This window comes from Apus apus, chromosome 21 (genome assembly GCF_020740795.1).
Source record: "Apus apus isolate bApuApu2 chromosome 21, bApuApu2.pri.cur, whole genome shotgun sequence".
NCBI classification, from domain to species: domain Eukaryota; kingdom Metazoa; phylum Chordata; class Aves; order Apodiformes; family Apodidae; genus Apus; species Apus apus.
In genome coordinates, this window is record NC_067302.1 from 3,763,892 (window position 1) to 3,778,882 (window position 14,991).

General features: G+C 55.4%; 1 protein-coding gene across 2 annotated transcripts; it reads right to left on the reverse strand.

The window, feature by feature from the left end:
• Positions 1-4,309: 4,309 nt before the first annotated feature.
• NUDC (nuclear distribution C, dynein complex regulator) lies at positions 4,310-14,434 on the reverse strand. Of its 2 annotated transcripts, none has more exons than XM_051637891.1 (9): positions 14,285-14,434; positions 13,474-13,551; positions 10,349-10,549; positions 9,669-9,752; positions 9,166-9,279; positions 8,344-8,538; positions 7,684-7,767; positions 7,263-7,381; positions 4,310-5,186 (listed from the first exon to the last, which is right to left on the reverse strand). In XM_051637891.1, the coding sequence occupies exons 1-9, from the start codon at positions 14,378-14,380 to the stop codon at positions 5,135-5,137; spliced, it is 1,023 nt and encodes a 340-aa protein (XP_051493851.1). In that variant the 5' UTR covers positions 14,381-14,434; the 3' UTR covers positions 4,310-5,134. The 2 variants fall into 2 exon arrangements, with proteins under 2 accessions (XP_051493851.1, XP_051493850.1); XM_051637890.1 differs by having other exon boundaries at positions 9,669-9,755; positions 14,285-14,405.
• Positions 14,435-14,991: the final 557 nt, after the last annotated feature.

Consider the following 14,991-nt stretch of genomic DNA (forward strand, 5'->3'; position numbering starts at 1 on the left):
GCTGGAGAGGAGGAGGCTGAGGGGGGGTCTGGTCAGTGCTGGTCAATATCTCCAGGGGGTGGCAGGAGGATGGGCCAGACTCTGCTCAGGGGTGTCCAGTGACAGGACAAGGGGCAGTGGGACAAACTGGAGCACAGGGGGTTGAACCTGAATATGAGAAAAGACTTGTTGACTGTGAAGGTACCAGAGCCCTGGGCCAGGCTGCCCAGGGAGGCTGTGGAGTCTCCATCCCTGGAGACATTCCAGACTGATCATGTTCCTGTGGGATCTGCTCCGGGGGATCCTGCTCTGGCAGGGGTAGGACTGGATGATCTCCAGAGGTCCTTTCCAACCCCCCCATTCTCTGATCCCTCAGCAAAAGGAGCCTAGGCCAGGAGGGTTGCCCAGGGGGGCTGGTCCCTGCTCTCCCAGCAGCAGATGGACAGAGGGATGTTCAGCCATTTGGCAGCTCTTGGCTGTGCCCAGGGATGTTGTTCCAAGAACTGAACAACTGGGGCCCCAGATGAAGGAGCCTGTGGGGAATGTGGGATGCAGGGAAGTGTGGAGGGATGATGCTGGAACAGAGATCTGAAAAAAATTCAGTCCTGGGAGGGAGAATTTCCAGCTCTTCCCTCCTGCAGGAATTGCCCTGGAGGGGCTGCTGTCCCTGGTGGGATCTGCTGGAGGTGGGAACCTGCCTTGGTCCCTCTGCCTGGAAGGAAGAGCTTTGCACTGATGTCCCTACAAACCCTCAGGAGATGACCTGCAGGGCTCCATTCCCTGCCCTTCCCTCAGGCTCCCTGGGCAGAGGACAGCAGGGGTTGGGCTGGTGGGTGGGATTTTCCACAGGACCAACTCTCAATCCCAGGTAAGAGGCTGGAGGGTTGGCACTAACCATTCCTTTTGCCCTCAGTTTGGTCCGTGAAGGACCAGTGATTGTTGGCAGAAGACTGAGCCCAGGCCTGACTCCTCCTCTCTGTGCTCCCCTGCCTGGTCTCTCCCAGTTTTGCTCAGAGAAGATGGAATTCAACCTGCCCAGCCACCCTTGGGCAGCAGCTACTGGGCGTGTAGGAGGAGATGTGTTCCCTGGAAGGATTTGAAAGCCATGAACAGGTAAATGTCACCTTGTCTCAGCTGGGAAGGGGTCTCCAGAGGGGCTGGGTTTTATTCTTGGAACCCATGAACCAGCCAGTTGGTTCCTCAGGAGCAAAGGCTGCTGGCCAAGCGTGCTGTGACATGGCTGTGCCACTCATCTCCACTGTCCCCACCTGCTCCTGAGCTGCCCTGCTGGTTCCTCCTGCAAGTCTGGGCCATAGTTTTCTGTCCTTCCTTCTACATTTCTCAAATGTTTTTCCTGGAAGAGGTTGGGCCTCCCTCAACACTCATTCTGGGCTGGAACACCCAGAACTGCTGGTCAATTCATCTTCCCCACCCACACCCTGAGCTACTGAGTGATTTCATTCACTCTGGTGTGGAAAGTGGATGAATTGACCCTAATTCTTTTGCAGCCTGGTCCTGAGCAGCAACAGAGGAGCTGTGGCCTCCCCACCAAGTAAGAGGTAGCATGAGGTGCCCCGTGCCTCAGTTTCCCTCTGTGGGGTTTTGCTGTTTCCTTGCTCTTCCCAGCACAGCCTGGGCTGCTTCCCAAGCTCTGAGCTGCAACATTCCTGCGGGAGAGCTGAGCCAAGAGCTGGGGGGAGGAAAAAAAAACAACAACCCCAACAGACCGAGGGGAAACTTTTAACATCTGGAAAAGCCTTCGTGGAGCTTGGATGGCTTCAGGTTCTGCTTTCCAAGGAGGTGGGAAGGGAAGCGGCAGGGAGGGAGCCCCGGGCTGTGCGGCAGCCGCGGCTCCAGGGGGTGGCAGCACCGAAACGGCTCCTGCGGGTGACAAGAGCGGCGTGGGAAGGGACATGGAGCTGCTGGAGAGAGGCCAGAGGAGCCACGGAGATGATCCAGGGGCTGGAGCAGCTCTGCTCTGGAGACAGGCTGGGAGAGTTGGGGTGTTCAGCCTGGAGAAGAGAAGGCTCCAGGGAGACCTTAGAGCACCTTCCAGGGCCTGAAGGGGCTCCAGGAAAGCTGGGGAGGGACTTGGGACAAGGGCAGGGAGGGAGAGGACAAGGGGGGATCGACTGAGATGATCTTGAAGGTCCCTTTCAACCCAAGGCAGTCTGGAATTCTGGGATCCATGCCCTGCCACCCTCCAGCACAGCCCTCCATGGGCTGCTGGGAGTCAAGACCAGGATGTATTGGTAGGATTTGGTTCCCAGTGTCCCCTGTGGTGTCTGGGGCTTCCCTGCTGTGGTCACAAGGACGGGGTCGTGATCTGTGGTCTCTGGTAACTCAGACCAAGCTGAGGATCCACACTTGAAGCTACTTCAGCTGGTCCGACCAGATCTGTCCTGCCTCGGCACGGTTTATTCTGGGGGAAAGTGTTTGTTTGGAAGCAAAAGGGCTGCTGGTGTTTGGCCAGGACGGAGTCAGAGGCAGGTGGGTGTTTGCAGAGGACAAGGCCACCAGCAAAAACACCTTCTGTTCCGCTGGGGTCGGAGTCCAGGGGCTGCGCTGGGATCAGCTGCGGCCACAAACATCCCCCTGGGCCTTCACCTGCCGGGGGTCCTGGGCTGCAGCCACAGCCCCCTCCCCAGGGCTGCCTGCCCTGCCCCTGCCCCTGCCCCTGCCCCTGCCCCTGCCCCTGCCCCTGCCCCTGCCCCTGCCTGGAGGGCAAAGTCTCACTGCTTCAGTCCCCACAAAATCTGCCCCAGCTTCCCCCGGGGTTCCTGCCTCCAGCTCAGCTCTGGCTTCTCCCGGCTGCTGCCCAACCTGCCTCCTGCGATGAGTCCCAGGCTGGTTTGGGTTGGAAGGGACCTAAAAGATCATCCAGTCCCAACCCCCTGCATGGGCAGGGACACCTCCCACCAGCCCAGGTTGCTCCAAGCCCCATCCAACCTGCCCTTCAACACTGCCAGGGATGGGGCAGCCACAGCTTCCCTGGGCAACCTGGGCCAGGCTCTCACCACCCTCACACCCAAGGATTCCTTCCTCATGTCCAACCTCCATCTCCCCTCTTTCAGTCCCACTCACAGCTGAGAACAGGGTGAAGCTCCTCACACCCCCCAGAACAGACACGTTGTCAGTTGAGCTGAGATGAAGAGCCTGGAGGATCCAGCCCAGACCCAGGTCCTTGCTCACCCACAAGGTAAGTGCTCACCTGGCTGGGTGCTGGTTTTTGACCCCAAGACCTTATAAAACTGGGACACTAAATACAAGCCTGGTCCTATGACTCAAAGAGCCCTTGACACCCAGGCCAGGTGCAGGGCCAGGCTGGACTTTGCCCGGGCAGGTTTTCCAGCCGTTTGTGCCCATTTGCTCGGGTAGGAGGTGGAAACATTCCAGGGTGGCAGAGGCAAGAACCAGCACAGCAGAGATCTGGGGTAGCCTGAAAAGGAGGGACGAGGAGCCCGGGCTGCTGGGACACTCGTTAGCCTGTCATAAAGCTGAGGAGGGGCAAGGGTGGCTGCCCCGGGCCCGTCACGCGCTGCTGAGTGGAGCTGGGAGCAACGAGCCCTGGTCATCCCAGGGTGTCTGAGCTGGGCCTGGAGTTTGTCCTGAGGGAGACACGGAGCTCCAGCTGCATCTCCTGAGCTGGGGAGCCAATGTCCATCCCCAGCAGGGAGCTCCAGAGGTATTTGTATCATATCCCAGACTGGTTTGGGTTGGAAGGGAGCTCAAGGATCATCCAGCCCCAACCCCCTGCATGGGCAGGGACACCTCCCACCAGCCCAGGCTGCTCCAAGCCCCATCCAACCTGCCCTTCAACACTGCCAGGGATGGGGCAGCCACAGCTTCCCTGGGCAACCTGGGCCAGGCTCTCACCACCCTCACACCCAAGAATTTCCTCCTCATCTCCAACCTCCATCTCCCCTCTGCCAGTTTTCATCCACCCCCCTTGTCCTCTCCCTCCCTGCCCTTGTCCCAAGCCCCTCCCCAGCTTTCCTGGAGCCCCTTCAGGCACTGGAAGGTGCTCTAAGGTCTCCCTGGAGCCTTCTCTTCTCCAGGCTGAACACCCCAGCTCTCCCAGCCTGTCTCCAGAGCAGAGCTGCTCCAGCCTTGGACCATCTCCGTGGCCTCCTCTGGACTCTCTCCAGGAGCTCCATGTCCTTATGCTGGGGACTCCAGAGCTGGACACAGCTCTCCAGGTTGGGATCATGATCCCCAGGTAGCCTCACCCCAACCTCCCCATCACTCTCCTTTGCAGGTGCTGCCCCCTCCCTGCTCCCAGCCCAGTTTGGATCATTTCTGCAGGAGAAACCACACCTTCCAGCTGGGCTTGTGCCACTCTTTTGCCTTTATGTTGAGCTGCAGGTTTCACACACAGGGGGGCCATGCAGAGGTGGAGCCACCAGGAACCAAGAGGGAGAGAGGCCCTTGGGAAAGAGGCAGGAAGGACACACACTCCCAGCAACAACATCCCCCCCACCCCAAAAAAAAAACAACCACCCCATCCCACATCCTCTCCCTTGCCCAGGCTCTCCAGGGCAACCTCTCCATGCAGGATGGGAGGTTTCCCTTGAGGGTTCAGTCTGTTCCTGAATGGAAGCAGCAGAAAGCAGGAGCAGAGTCTCTCTCCACTGCAACAGCTGGTTTGGTTTGAGTGGGTTTTTTTTTTAAGACTCCCAAAGAGGCCAAAGGAGAATTTTTTTAATGACATAAACTGGCCCTTGTTTTCCCAGGAAAGCCAAAGGGAAGGGAGTGAAAAACTCAGGAGTACCTCCTGCCAAACAGCAATGGCAAAGAGTGGATGAGCAGCTCTGAAGAGCCAGGAGATGAAGGTAAGGGATCCATTAGGGATGTCCCAAGGCCCCTCCAGCCTGGCTCCTGGAGCCCCAACACCCTGTGCTAACCCCCCCTTCCCTCCCAACTGCCCTTTGGGAAGTGTTGCAGGTGGTTCCTGATCCAGGCTGAATCCATGGCCTTCTGCTCTGCTCCACACAGGACAACTGAGGATGACTCCATGAAGCTGCTCCTGCAGCAAGCTCAGGTGGGGATGCTGGAAGTGTTTCCTGGCCCAAGGGAAGGGACCCCAACATATCCAGCACCAGGTATCCTGCCCCATCCCGTGGGCTGGCTGGGAGAGGGGGGGAAAGGGGAGGGCTCAGTTGAATTTAGCCTTTGAAAAGTCCATTTCTGGATGCTGCTCCATGAACCTGTGGGGAAAACAAGGACAAGAAGGTGGGTGTGAGTCAGCAGGAGCCACCAAACAGCTCAGTTTTGGGGATGGGGGAGGAATTCCCACTTTCTCCACCATCAGGTTTTTTTTACAAGGAGTCCCATGGAAAAGACAGGGGGCAATGGGTGCAAGTTACTCCTGGAGAGATTCCCATGGGACTCCAGAAGAAGAGACCAGACATTGGAATAATCTCCCATGGGAAGTGGTGGATTCCCAGTTTTAAGACTCAGCTGCACAGGGTGCTGGGCCCCCTCAGTGAAACTGTGTTAGCACTTAGAAATGTTGGACCAGATGATCCATGAGGTCCCTTCCATCCTGCCCTCCCGTGATGCCATGAGAAGTTGGCTCCCTCCCCAGAGCCTCTGCAAGAGGGTTCATTTGAGGACACACTCCCCACACCACAAACCCTTTTTCCTCAGGTCAGGGCTATCAAGAACCCTCCCAGCCATCAAGGTCAGGCAGCCCAGCCACATGGGAGCTGTTAATTACCAGCCACACACCCTGTAACCGTTCCCTCTGGGGCAGACACGTAGCAGTGACACTGGGGCAGAGGGGAGATCCTGAGGGCAGATTAAGATCTAAACTCAAACCTGTGACCTTCAGTGTTCCTGGAGATGTTGGGGGATCTCTCCAGTGCTCAGGCACTGGGAACTCAGGAAGGATGTGAGCAGAGAAAATGGTTTCAGCCCCAAGTGCAACCTGATCCAGTGCCTGAAGGGGCTCCAGGAAAGCTGGGGAGGGACTTGGGACAAGGGCAGGGAGGGAGAGGACAAGGGGGATGGATTAAAACTGGCAGAGGGGAGATGGAGGTTGGACATGAGGAGGAAATTCTTGGGTGTGAGGGTGGTGAGAGCCTGGCCCAGGTTGCCAAGGGAAGCTGTGGCTGCCCCATCCCTGGCAGTGTTGAAAGGCAGGTTGGATGGGGCTTGGAGCAACCTGGGCTGGTGGGAGGTGTCCCTGCCCATGCAGGGGGATGGGACTGGATCATCTTCAAGGTCCCTTCCAACCCAAACCATTTCAGGATTCTATGAATGAGTGACCTTGCCAAGGAGGCCTTTGCAGGAGACAAGGACTATCCCTCATTCTCCTAGCTCAGTGGAACCAAGGAGCTCTGGTCTCTCAACAGTTGAACCCTTCACCAGACCTGACCAGACTGAAGCTCCTGCTGCTCCAGATAAGCCAAAGAAGAGAAGGACCCAGCCCTGCCAGACTAAATCCTTCCAAACCCAAGATAACTCCCAGCTGCAGAAGCTATGTGACACAGAATTGCCTCCACACCTTCCCAAATGGCCTTGGAAGCTCCTGAGTCATTTCCCTGCCCAGGTGCTCTCCTACCAAACAGGGCAATAAAGGCATAAAGGCACAATCTGCTGGGACCTGCTGCCTGGGGCAGGTGTGGAGGGAGGGACGGCGACCGGCGCTACCGGGAGATTAGAAGACAATCAAGACCGTGTTAAAGTTCAGCAGAGATGGGACCTCCAGTCCCAAACGTGCTTTTTGGACTTGAAACCAGCAGATTAAGACCATTCCAGAGGTAGGTTGTTCTCCCCACTATGCACCCCCACAGGCTGGTGTTTGGCCAGCAATTCAGTGAGTCTGTAGATGTGAGCACAGGACTTGGAGACCTTAGAGCAGCTTCCAGGGCCTGAAGGGGCTCCAGGAAAGCTGGGGAGGGGCTTGGGACAAGGGCAGGGAGGGAGAGGACAAGGGGGATGGATTAAAACTGGCAGAGGGGAGATGGAGGTTGGACACGAGGAGGAAATTCTTGGGTGTGAGGGTGGTGAGAGCCTGGCCCAGGTTGCCCAGGGAAGCTGTGGCTGCCCCATCCCTGGCAGTGTTGAAGGGCAGGTTGGATGGGGCTTGGAGCAGCCTGGGCTGGTGGGAGGTGTCCCTGCCCATGCAGGGGGTTGGGACTGGATGATCTTTAAGCTCCCTTCCCACCCAAACTGTTCTATGACTGAAGGCCAACCTGTTTCTGGTCACATATTCACATCCAAGAAGAGGGGAGGGGCTCAGGAGGACAAATACCCACAAATTAAGGAGGTTTACACACTTTTTCAAGATGTCTTGCTTCTTCTGCTCATCAGAGGTGGGCAGGCCCATGGATTTTTGCCGCTGATCATACATCATCTTCTCCACCATGCTACGGGTCTCACTGTCCAGGTCTGACAACTGAAAGGAAGGGCTTGGATCAAAGGCAGGACCCTGGCCCAGGTTGCCCAGAGAAGCTGTGGCTGCCCCATCCCTGGCAGTGTTGAAGGGCAGGTTGGATGGGGCTTGGAGCAGCCTGGGCTGGTGGGAGGTGTCCCTGCCCATGCAGGGGGGTTGGGACTAGATGATCTTAAGTTCCTTCCAACCCAAACCATTCCATGACTCCACACCCACCAGTACTCCCAGTATTGGTTTTACACTGGTAGAACAGAGACATTGAGAACATTTTAAGGGAAGGTTCCATTCCAGAGAGATGTTCTTACCTTGGAGTTCTCTGGATTAATTTTCTTGGTGTTGATTTCTGGGTCTGTGGAGACCAGTTTGTTCCACCATTCCATCTTGTTGATCTGGAGGGATGAAGAAGCAAAATAGATTTTTCTTTCTTTCCTGGGCTTATCCTGGGAATTTTATGTCTCAGGGCCAGGAAAAAAGCTGCTGGAATCAAACTTGGACACTTTTCCTAAACATCAGTAAAGTCTAAGCCTGGATCAAGAGTACAACTTGCATTCCTAACCATCTTCTAGAGCCTGAAATTCCACAGCTGGGAAATCTGGGAGCATCAGCTGTCAGGACTGGCATGACATAAATGGGATTACAAACAAATCACCTGGAGAAGCCCAGTAGAGACACAAGCAACAACAAGGTCTATCCCTGGATTCTCCTGTCAAAACGTGGCATCATTCCATTAAGGAACAGCTTGGAAATGACTGATTTCTTTCCAGCTTTTCCTGAACTGCTGAGCAATGGATTGGATATCCCAGAGGAGCATCAAGTTATCCTGGATAACATCATGGATGTTGTCCCAAGGATAAGCACAGTGGTTCTGTCCCAGCTGCCAAAGCCCAGAGGACTTCCCAGAGGATCTCCCAGACTCTGGTTCCAGCAGGAGACAGACAAGCCTGACTCTTCCTTGATTCCTTTACCTTCTCCAGGTGCACAGTGACTGTTTTCCCATCCTCAATCAGCCAGGAACTCTCCTCCACCTTCACTTCATTGAAAAGCTCCCCATCAATGACAGGAGAGTGGCCCTTCAGGCCAACCTTGAGGCGCCGTCTCTGGATGTCCACCACCATGTCCTTCCCCTTCAACCTGAAGTTCACCTTGAAAGGGATGGCCAGCTAGAGAAGAAAGAGAAGAACTGAGGAGATGAACCTCTCCTTACTCTCCTGAGCTGCTGGTTTAACACCTTCTGCCTTGGTTGCACCAGGGTTTGTTCAGCCTGGAGAAGAGAAGGCTCCAGGGAGACCTTAGAGCACCTTCCAGGGCCTGAAGGGGCTCCAGGAAAGCTGGGGAGGGACTTGGGACAAGGGCAGGGAGGGAGAGGACAAGGGGGGATGGATGAAAACTGGCAGAGGGGAGATGGAGGCTGGAGATGAGGAGGAAATTCTTGTGTGTGAGGGTGGTGAGAGCCTGGCCCAGGTTGCCCAGGGAGGCTGTGGCTGCCCCATCCCTGGCAGTGTTGAAGGGCAGGTTGGATGGGGCTTGGAGCAGCCTGGGCTGGTGGGAGGTGTCCCTGCCCATGCAGGGGGGTTGGGACTGGATGATCTTTAAGGTCCTTTCCAACCCAAACCATCCCATGACTCTATAAACTGTATTTAATTACCAAGCTCTCTCCCAGCTCCTGGAATCCCACTGTTAAATACAACATCTCACAGGGAACTGAGATCCAAGGGATCAGCTCCACTGTTCCTACCACCCCTGCTCTTATTCCCAGCACAGATTCCTCAGATCCTGGCAAAACTTACATCCAGTTCTGAAAGAGTCTGTGTCCATCTGTAATTTGGAAGGTCAGCTCCATTGCCAGAGTTGGGTCTAAGTTTTCCTTTGTCCTTCTCATCTTCCTCTTCATCATCTGTTTCCTAGGAACCAATTCAAAGGGTAAGGAAAGAAGCTTGTCAAGTTTCCATTTATCTTTCACTTATATCATTGGTTTATATCATTATTATTTTATATCATTATTATTTTGTATCATTACTATTTTATAGCATTACTATTATTATCATCAATTTTTAATAAGAATTTCAGCTGCATGTATTTGAGATGTACAGCAATTTAGACCTAAAATGAAAAGATGTTTCTGTTAAATCATCATTACAAGGAAAAAAGCTTTAAAAATCCACATGAAAACCTTTGGGATTTGTGTTTTCTTAAGGATAACCAGCCTGGACACTCTTTCACATTCCCACCGAGTTCTCATGGTTGTTCAAAACTTGATTTTCCTAAAATGAAGCCCCTAAATGAGCTTTACCTGTTGGTTAGAATCTGGAGATTCCCCTCCATCCTCTGAGGGTTTCCCTGGGCTGTTGTTCACTTGTCCTTGTACCTCCTTCTTCTGCTGAAAAAGAGAAGGAACTTGCTCAGGCAGGTGGTGGCACTTGGTGTTACTGGCTGAGGTGACACTAGGTGGCCTCATGAGGAGGAAATTCTTGGGTGTGAGGGTGGTGAGAGCCTGGCCCAGGTTGCCCAGGGAAGCTGTGGCTGCCCCATCCCTGGCAGTGTTGAAGGGCAGGTTGGATGGGGCTTGGAGCAACCTGGGCTGGTGGGAGGTGTCCCTGCCCATGCAGGGGGTTGGGGCTGGATGATCTTTAAGGTCCCTTCCAACCCAAATCATTCCATAAAATGTTTCTATGAAAGAAAAAGCAGGACTTGGGAAACTGACCAGGAATTTTGAGCCCTTAGGATTCCAGGGAAGAGCTACTGCCAAGGGGAAGAAGATCCCTGGGTCCTCACACCTTGAGGGCTGCAGCAGAGGGGGTTGCTGCCATCAGAAATGCTGTTGCTACCATCAGAAAATCCAACCATTCTGGAAACTGGATCTTGAAGCACCCCAGCCTGGTGACCCCCCAGGGAGACATCTCAGCCCCTTTCACCCCTCACTGCTCCAGGAGACCAGCAGATGGTCCTGCAGGCACCAGAAACCACTCTCACCTGCTCGATTTCCAGTTGCAGCCTCTCAGCTTCCTCATCTGTGAGCTCCTTAATCCTGGGCTCATTTGCTTCCTGCTTTTCCTTGGCAAGTTTGGCAGCTCTCTCAGCCTTTTCCCTCTTCTCTGCCTCCTGACGAGCCTTCTTCTCCTTCCTCTCCTTCTGAGCCAGCTTGTTGTGATGGTTGAAGGTATCTGTGATCAGCTGGAAGCACCAAAAGGGGTTAAACCAAATCCATTTCAAACCCAAACCAAGCCCAGTCACTGCTGAGGAGCACAAGAAGATGTGTTGGTTGGACAGAGGTGATTTTTCCACCCATTGATTGAAACTTTATGGAGGAGAACTTAAAATATTTCAGTGTGGCCCTTCCTAGTTCTTCCTTACACTGGGAGTGTTATTTCCAGGGAGAGAACAGGAAAAGAAAGGTTCTCTGTTTGTTGTGCAGTTCCAGCAGGATGAGCAACCCCCCAAGCCAGCTGTTTGACAGCTACTCCAGCCCTGCAGGACAGCTGGGAGAAGGGAGCCACTGGATCCAAGGTTTTTTACTTTCTTCTGACCTTTTCCCAAGGGATTCAATGTCAAGATTTGGAGGAGAAATGTTTGAAAAGCTCATTGTTTTTACACTGGGGGGCAAGTTCCTACATAAATCTTAGAGTCATAGAATCATGGGATGGTTTGGGTTGGAAGGGACCTTAAAGATCATCTAGTCCCAACCCCCTGCATGGGCAGGGACACCTCCCACCAGCCCAGGCTGCTCCAAGCCCCATCCAACCTGCCCTTCAACACTGCCAGGGATGGGGCAGCCACAGCTTCCCTGGGCAGCCTGGGCCAGGCTCTCACCACCCTCACACTCAAGAATTCCCTCCTCATGTCCAACCTCCATCTCCCCTCTGCCAGTTTTAATCCATCCCCCTTGTCCTCTCCCTCCCTGCCCTTGTCCCAAGTCCCTCCCCAGCTTTCCTGGAGCCCCTTCAGGCCCTGGAAGGTGCTCTAAGGTCTCCCTGGAGCCTTCTCTTCTCCAGGCTGAACACCCCAACTCTCCCAGCCTGTCTCCAGAGCAGAGCTGCTCCAGTCCTTGGATCATCTCTGTGGCCTCCTCTGGCCTCTCTCCAGGAGCTCCATGTCTTTATTTTGGGGGCTCCAGACCTGGACCCAGTAAATCTTCCAACCTCCCTGCAAATCCTCATGGTGTTGGGACTCTGGGAAGCAAATTCCCAAGGTCTCTGATGCAAAGGGGAAGCTGAGTACACAGGCAGGGAGCCAGAGCCACAGCCCCGGGGGTGATAACTCAGGGACACTGTGCAGGGCAGCACGTATGAGAACTGGAGTCTGCTCCAGAGACTGTGGAGACAGAACCTGGGGAAAGGAATTGGGAGTGGAGAGGGTTCCAGCTGGGGATTTGGGGGGCTGGTTTATGGGAAATGTATGGAAGGACCTTTCCAGAGCAACTCAAAGAGTCCACACTTTGTGTTTTGTGACCATCAGGTATTTCTGCTTTGTTTTCAAGATTTATTGACACAAGGTGAGCCTGGTGTCTCCCAGGACACAGGATCCAAGCTGTCTCTTCCAGCCTCCCTTCCAGACCCCACAACCCCCTCTCTCCAGGTACCACCACACTCCCCTTGTTCTACATCCCAAAAAGTGGCCTTTCCCACCCTCTCCCATCTCCTGATGCCACAGGGTGAGCAGGGTGTGGAAGCAGCTTCCTCCACTTCTCCTGTGGCTCCTCTGCTGTTCCAGGCTCTGCTCTGAGCCCTTTTTCAGGCCCTCAAGCATTTGAACAGACACCACTGAAGGAAACCAACACTTCTGACAGGAACAGACAGGGATTTTCTCTGGAATTGCTCCCAGAAGTTGCCAGGAGCTCCAAAAGCCCCAACCAGTGCTTGTCTCTGAAGTGCTGCCCAGGGTTTCACCCTAGGAATTTGGGGAATTGTCTCTCTAGTCCTAAGAAAACTGACCCAGGCTTCCTTTGGCTCCCTCTGAATCCACCCTGTCCCATCCCTCCCTGCCTCCAGCTTTGCCACTTGACAGACCTGCTGTGGTGGCACTGAACACCTGCCCTGAGACACCCAACACCTGCTTTGCCAGTGGAATTCCAGGATCCAGGAAGGGGACCAGCTGCTGTACTGGTGAGTAGAAGCCAGAAAACCTTCAGCTGCTGTTTAAACACCCTGCTTCCCATTTCCTGACTGGGAAACCATTCAGTTTTTCAGCTCTCCAGCTGGGTGAGGAACTCCTGAAGGACAGGAGATGTTCAGGCTGCCCACCCAGACCCCCAGGGTGGCCCCCTCAGCTGGAGAGACACCACAGCCCCAAGAGGAAGGTGCAGCATGTGGAGGGATGTAGACTTTGTGCTTTTTCTGAGGTGAGCAAACAAGGTAACCCGGGGTTATCACCCCCTGGTGTCTGTCACCGTTCAGTCACCAGGGCTGGCAGGTTTGCTTTCCAAACAAGCCTTTGGCCAGAGAGTGGCCAAAAAAACCTTGGTGGCAGCAGGAGCTTCACCTCAGGCAGGGGCAGCTTGTTAGTGCCTTGTTTGAGTGGATGAGACAGTTGGGGTGTTCAGCCTGGAGAAGAGAAGGCTCCAGGGAGACCTTAGAGCACCTTCCAGGGCCTGAAGGGGCTCCAGGGAAGCTGGGGAGGGACTTGGGACAAGGGCAGGGAGGGAGAGGACAAGGGGGATGGATTAAAACTGGCAGAGGGGAGATGGAGGTTGGACATGAGGAGGGAATTCTTGGGTGTGAGGGTGGTGAGAGCCTGGCCCAGGTTGCCCAGGGAAGCTGTGGCTGCCCCATCCCTGGCAGTGTTGAAGGGCAGGTTGGATGGGGCTTGGAGCAGCCTGGGCTGGTGGGAGGTGTCCCTGCCCATGCAGGGGTTGGATCTATATGACCTTTAAGGTCCCTCCAACCCAAACCATCCCATGATTCTATTAATTCCATCAGTATCATCAAACAAGCCCCACATACATTTCAGTGACTAATTCCAGCAGCACCAGGGGCTGCAGGTCCCCAGGTGCCCCCTCATGCTCTGAGATGTCCAGGCAGGGAATTCCTGGCACAGGCCTGGCTGGCATGGGAGTTACAAGACATCAATGCTTGAGGATTTAGGTTGTTGGGTTTTTTTACCTTTTCTGCTACTCCATCTTCTCCACCAGTGAAAAAATCAGTTTTCCTCCTCAGGAAGCTAAAGAAGGTGTTCACCAGCTGGGGAGAAAACAGGGAAAGGGGTGGGAAAAGGGGAGGAAAGGGGGGAAAAAAGAAGAGTCATGAGACCAGATCCCTCCAAGCCACCTCATGTTTCTTGAGCAGTTTTTATTCTTGGTGCTCCCTGTGCCAGGATCAGGCTGAACTCAGCCCCGTGCCTGACTCCCTGAGCAAATATCCAATGGATTTTGTGGAGATCCAGCTCCTGCATTCCCAGTTTTCAGAAGGGGTTTAGAAGCAGCTTCCTCTCAGGTCTGGAGGCAGGAATTTGGGGCAGCAGGGACGTAGAAACAGACAAAGATGTTTTTATTTCCACGCTCCACAGCCGGGTCCAACCCTGGCAGCTCCCAGGGGACCCTTCCCGGGTTGGTTGTGCCGGGAATAACGGGCCGGATGGACCCATCCCCCCCTTTCCCCACCCCAAACCCCCACCGAGCGCATGGGAACCGGGTGCAAGGGCACGGAGCTCCTCAGCCCCCAATTAACACCACACTGATTAATTAGCGCGTCCTCCTGCGCCATTAGCGCCGCGGGGGGGGGGGGGAGGGAGCGGAACACGTGCCTCCCGCGCCCCGCCCAGCCCCGGGATAACGGGGTCACCTCCACTCGCTCCTCCCAAGCACCGACACCCCCTCCTACTCCCCCCCCCCCTCCCCCAACACTCCCGCCCCTCGGGAATACGGGAAAAGCTCCCGCCGCCCCATCCCGCCGCCCCGGGGCCCGGCGGCGCTACCTCGCGCACGCCGCCCTGGTGCTGCTGGGCCATGGCGAGCAACATGCCGTCGAAGCGATCCTCCTGCTCCGCCGCCTCCTCCGCGCTCAGCCCCATCCCGCCCCGCCGCGCCGGCCGCCCCGGGCCCCTCGCACCCCGCCAACCGGAGCCGGAAGCGGCGCCGCCGGAAAGCGCGAGCTCGCTTCCCTCTCGCTCCGCCAGCCAATCCCAGCGCGGCTCCGCGCCGCTCTCTTCGCTGATTGGTCGCCGCCGCAGTCAATCGGCCGGAGGGGGGGCGGGACGCCAGGCGCGGGGCGCGGTTGCCATGGTGACGGCGGGGTTGGGCCTTTCAGGATCCCAGGATCCCAGAATCAATCATAGAATCCCAGGGGTTGGGAGGGACCTGGAAAGACCACCCAGCCCAGCCCCCCTGCCAGGGCAGGGTCACCCCGAGCACATCACACAGGAACGTGTCCAGGGGGGTTGGAATGTCTGCAGAGAAGGAGCCTCCACAGCCTCTCTGGGCAGCCTGGCCCAGGGCTCTGTCACTCTCACAGTAAAAAAATGTTTCCTGACATTCACATTGAACCTCCTCTGCTCCAGTTTGCACCCATTACCCCTTGTCCTGTCACTGGTCATCACTGAAAAAAGCTTAACTCCATCTTCCTGACACTCCCCCTTAACGTATTTGTAAACACTGATGAGGTCGCCCCTCAGTCTCCTCCAAG

Excerpts from the sequence above, each read along its gene's own strand:
- NUDC (XM_051637890.1), bottom strand. The coding sequence starts at position 14,380 with ATGGGGCTGAGCGCGGAGGAGGCGGCGGAGCAGGAGGATCGCTTCGAC. Across the intron at positions 9,756-10,348 it reads TGCAACTGGAAATCGAGCAG|CAGAAGAAGGAGGTACAAGG; the intron begins GTGAGAGTGGTT and ends TCTCTTTTTCAG. Across the intron at positions 8,539-9,165 it reads AGACTCTTTCAGAACTGGAT|CTGGCCATCCCTTTCAAGGT; the intron begins GTAAGTTTTGCC and ends TTTCTTCTCTAG.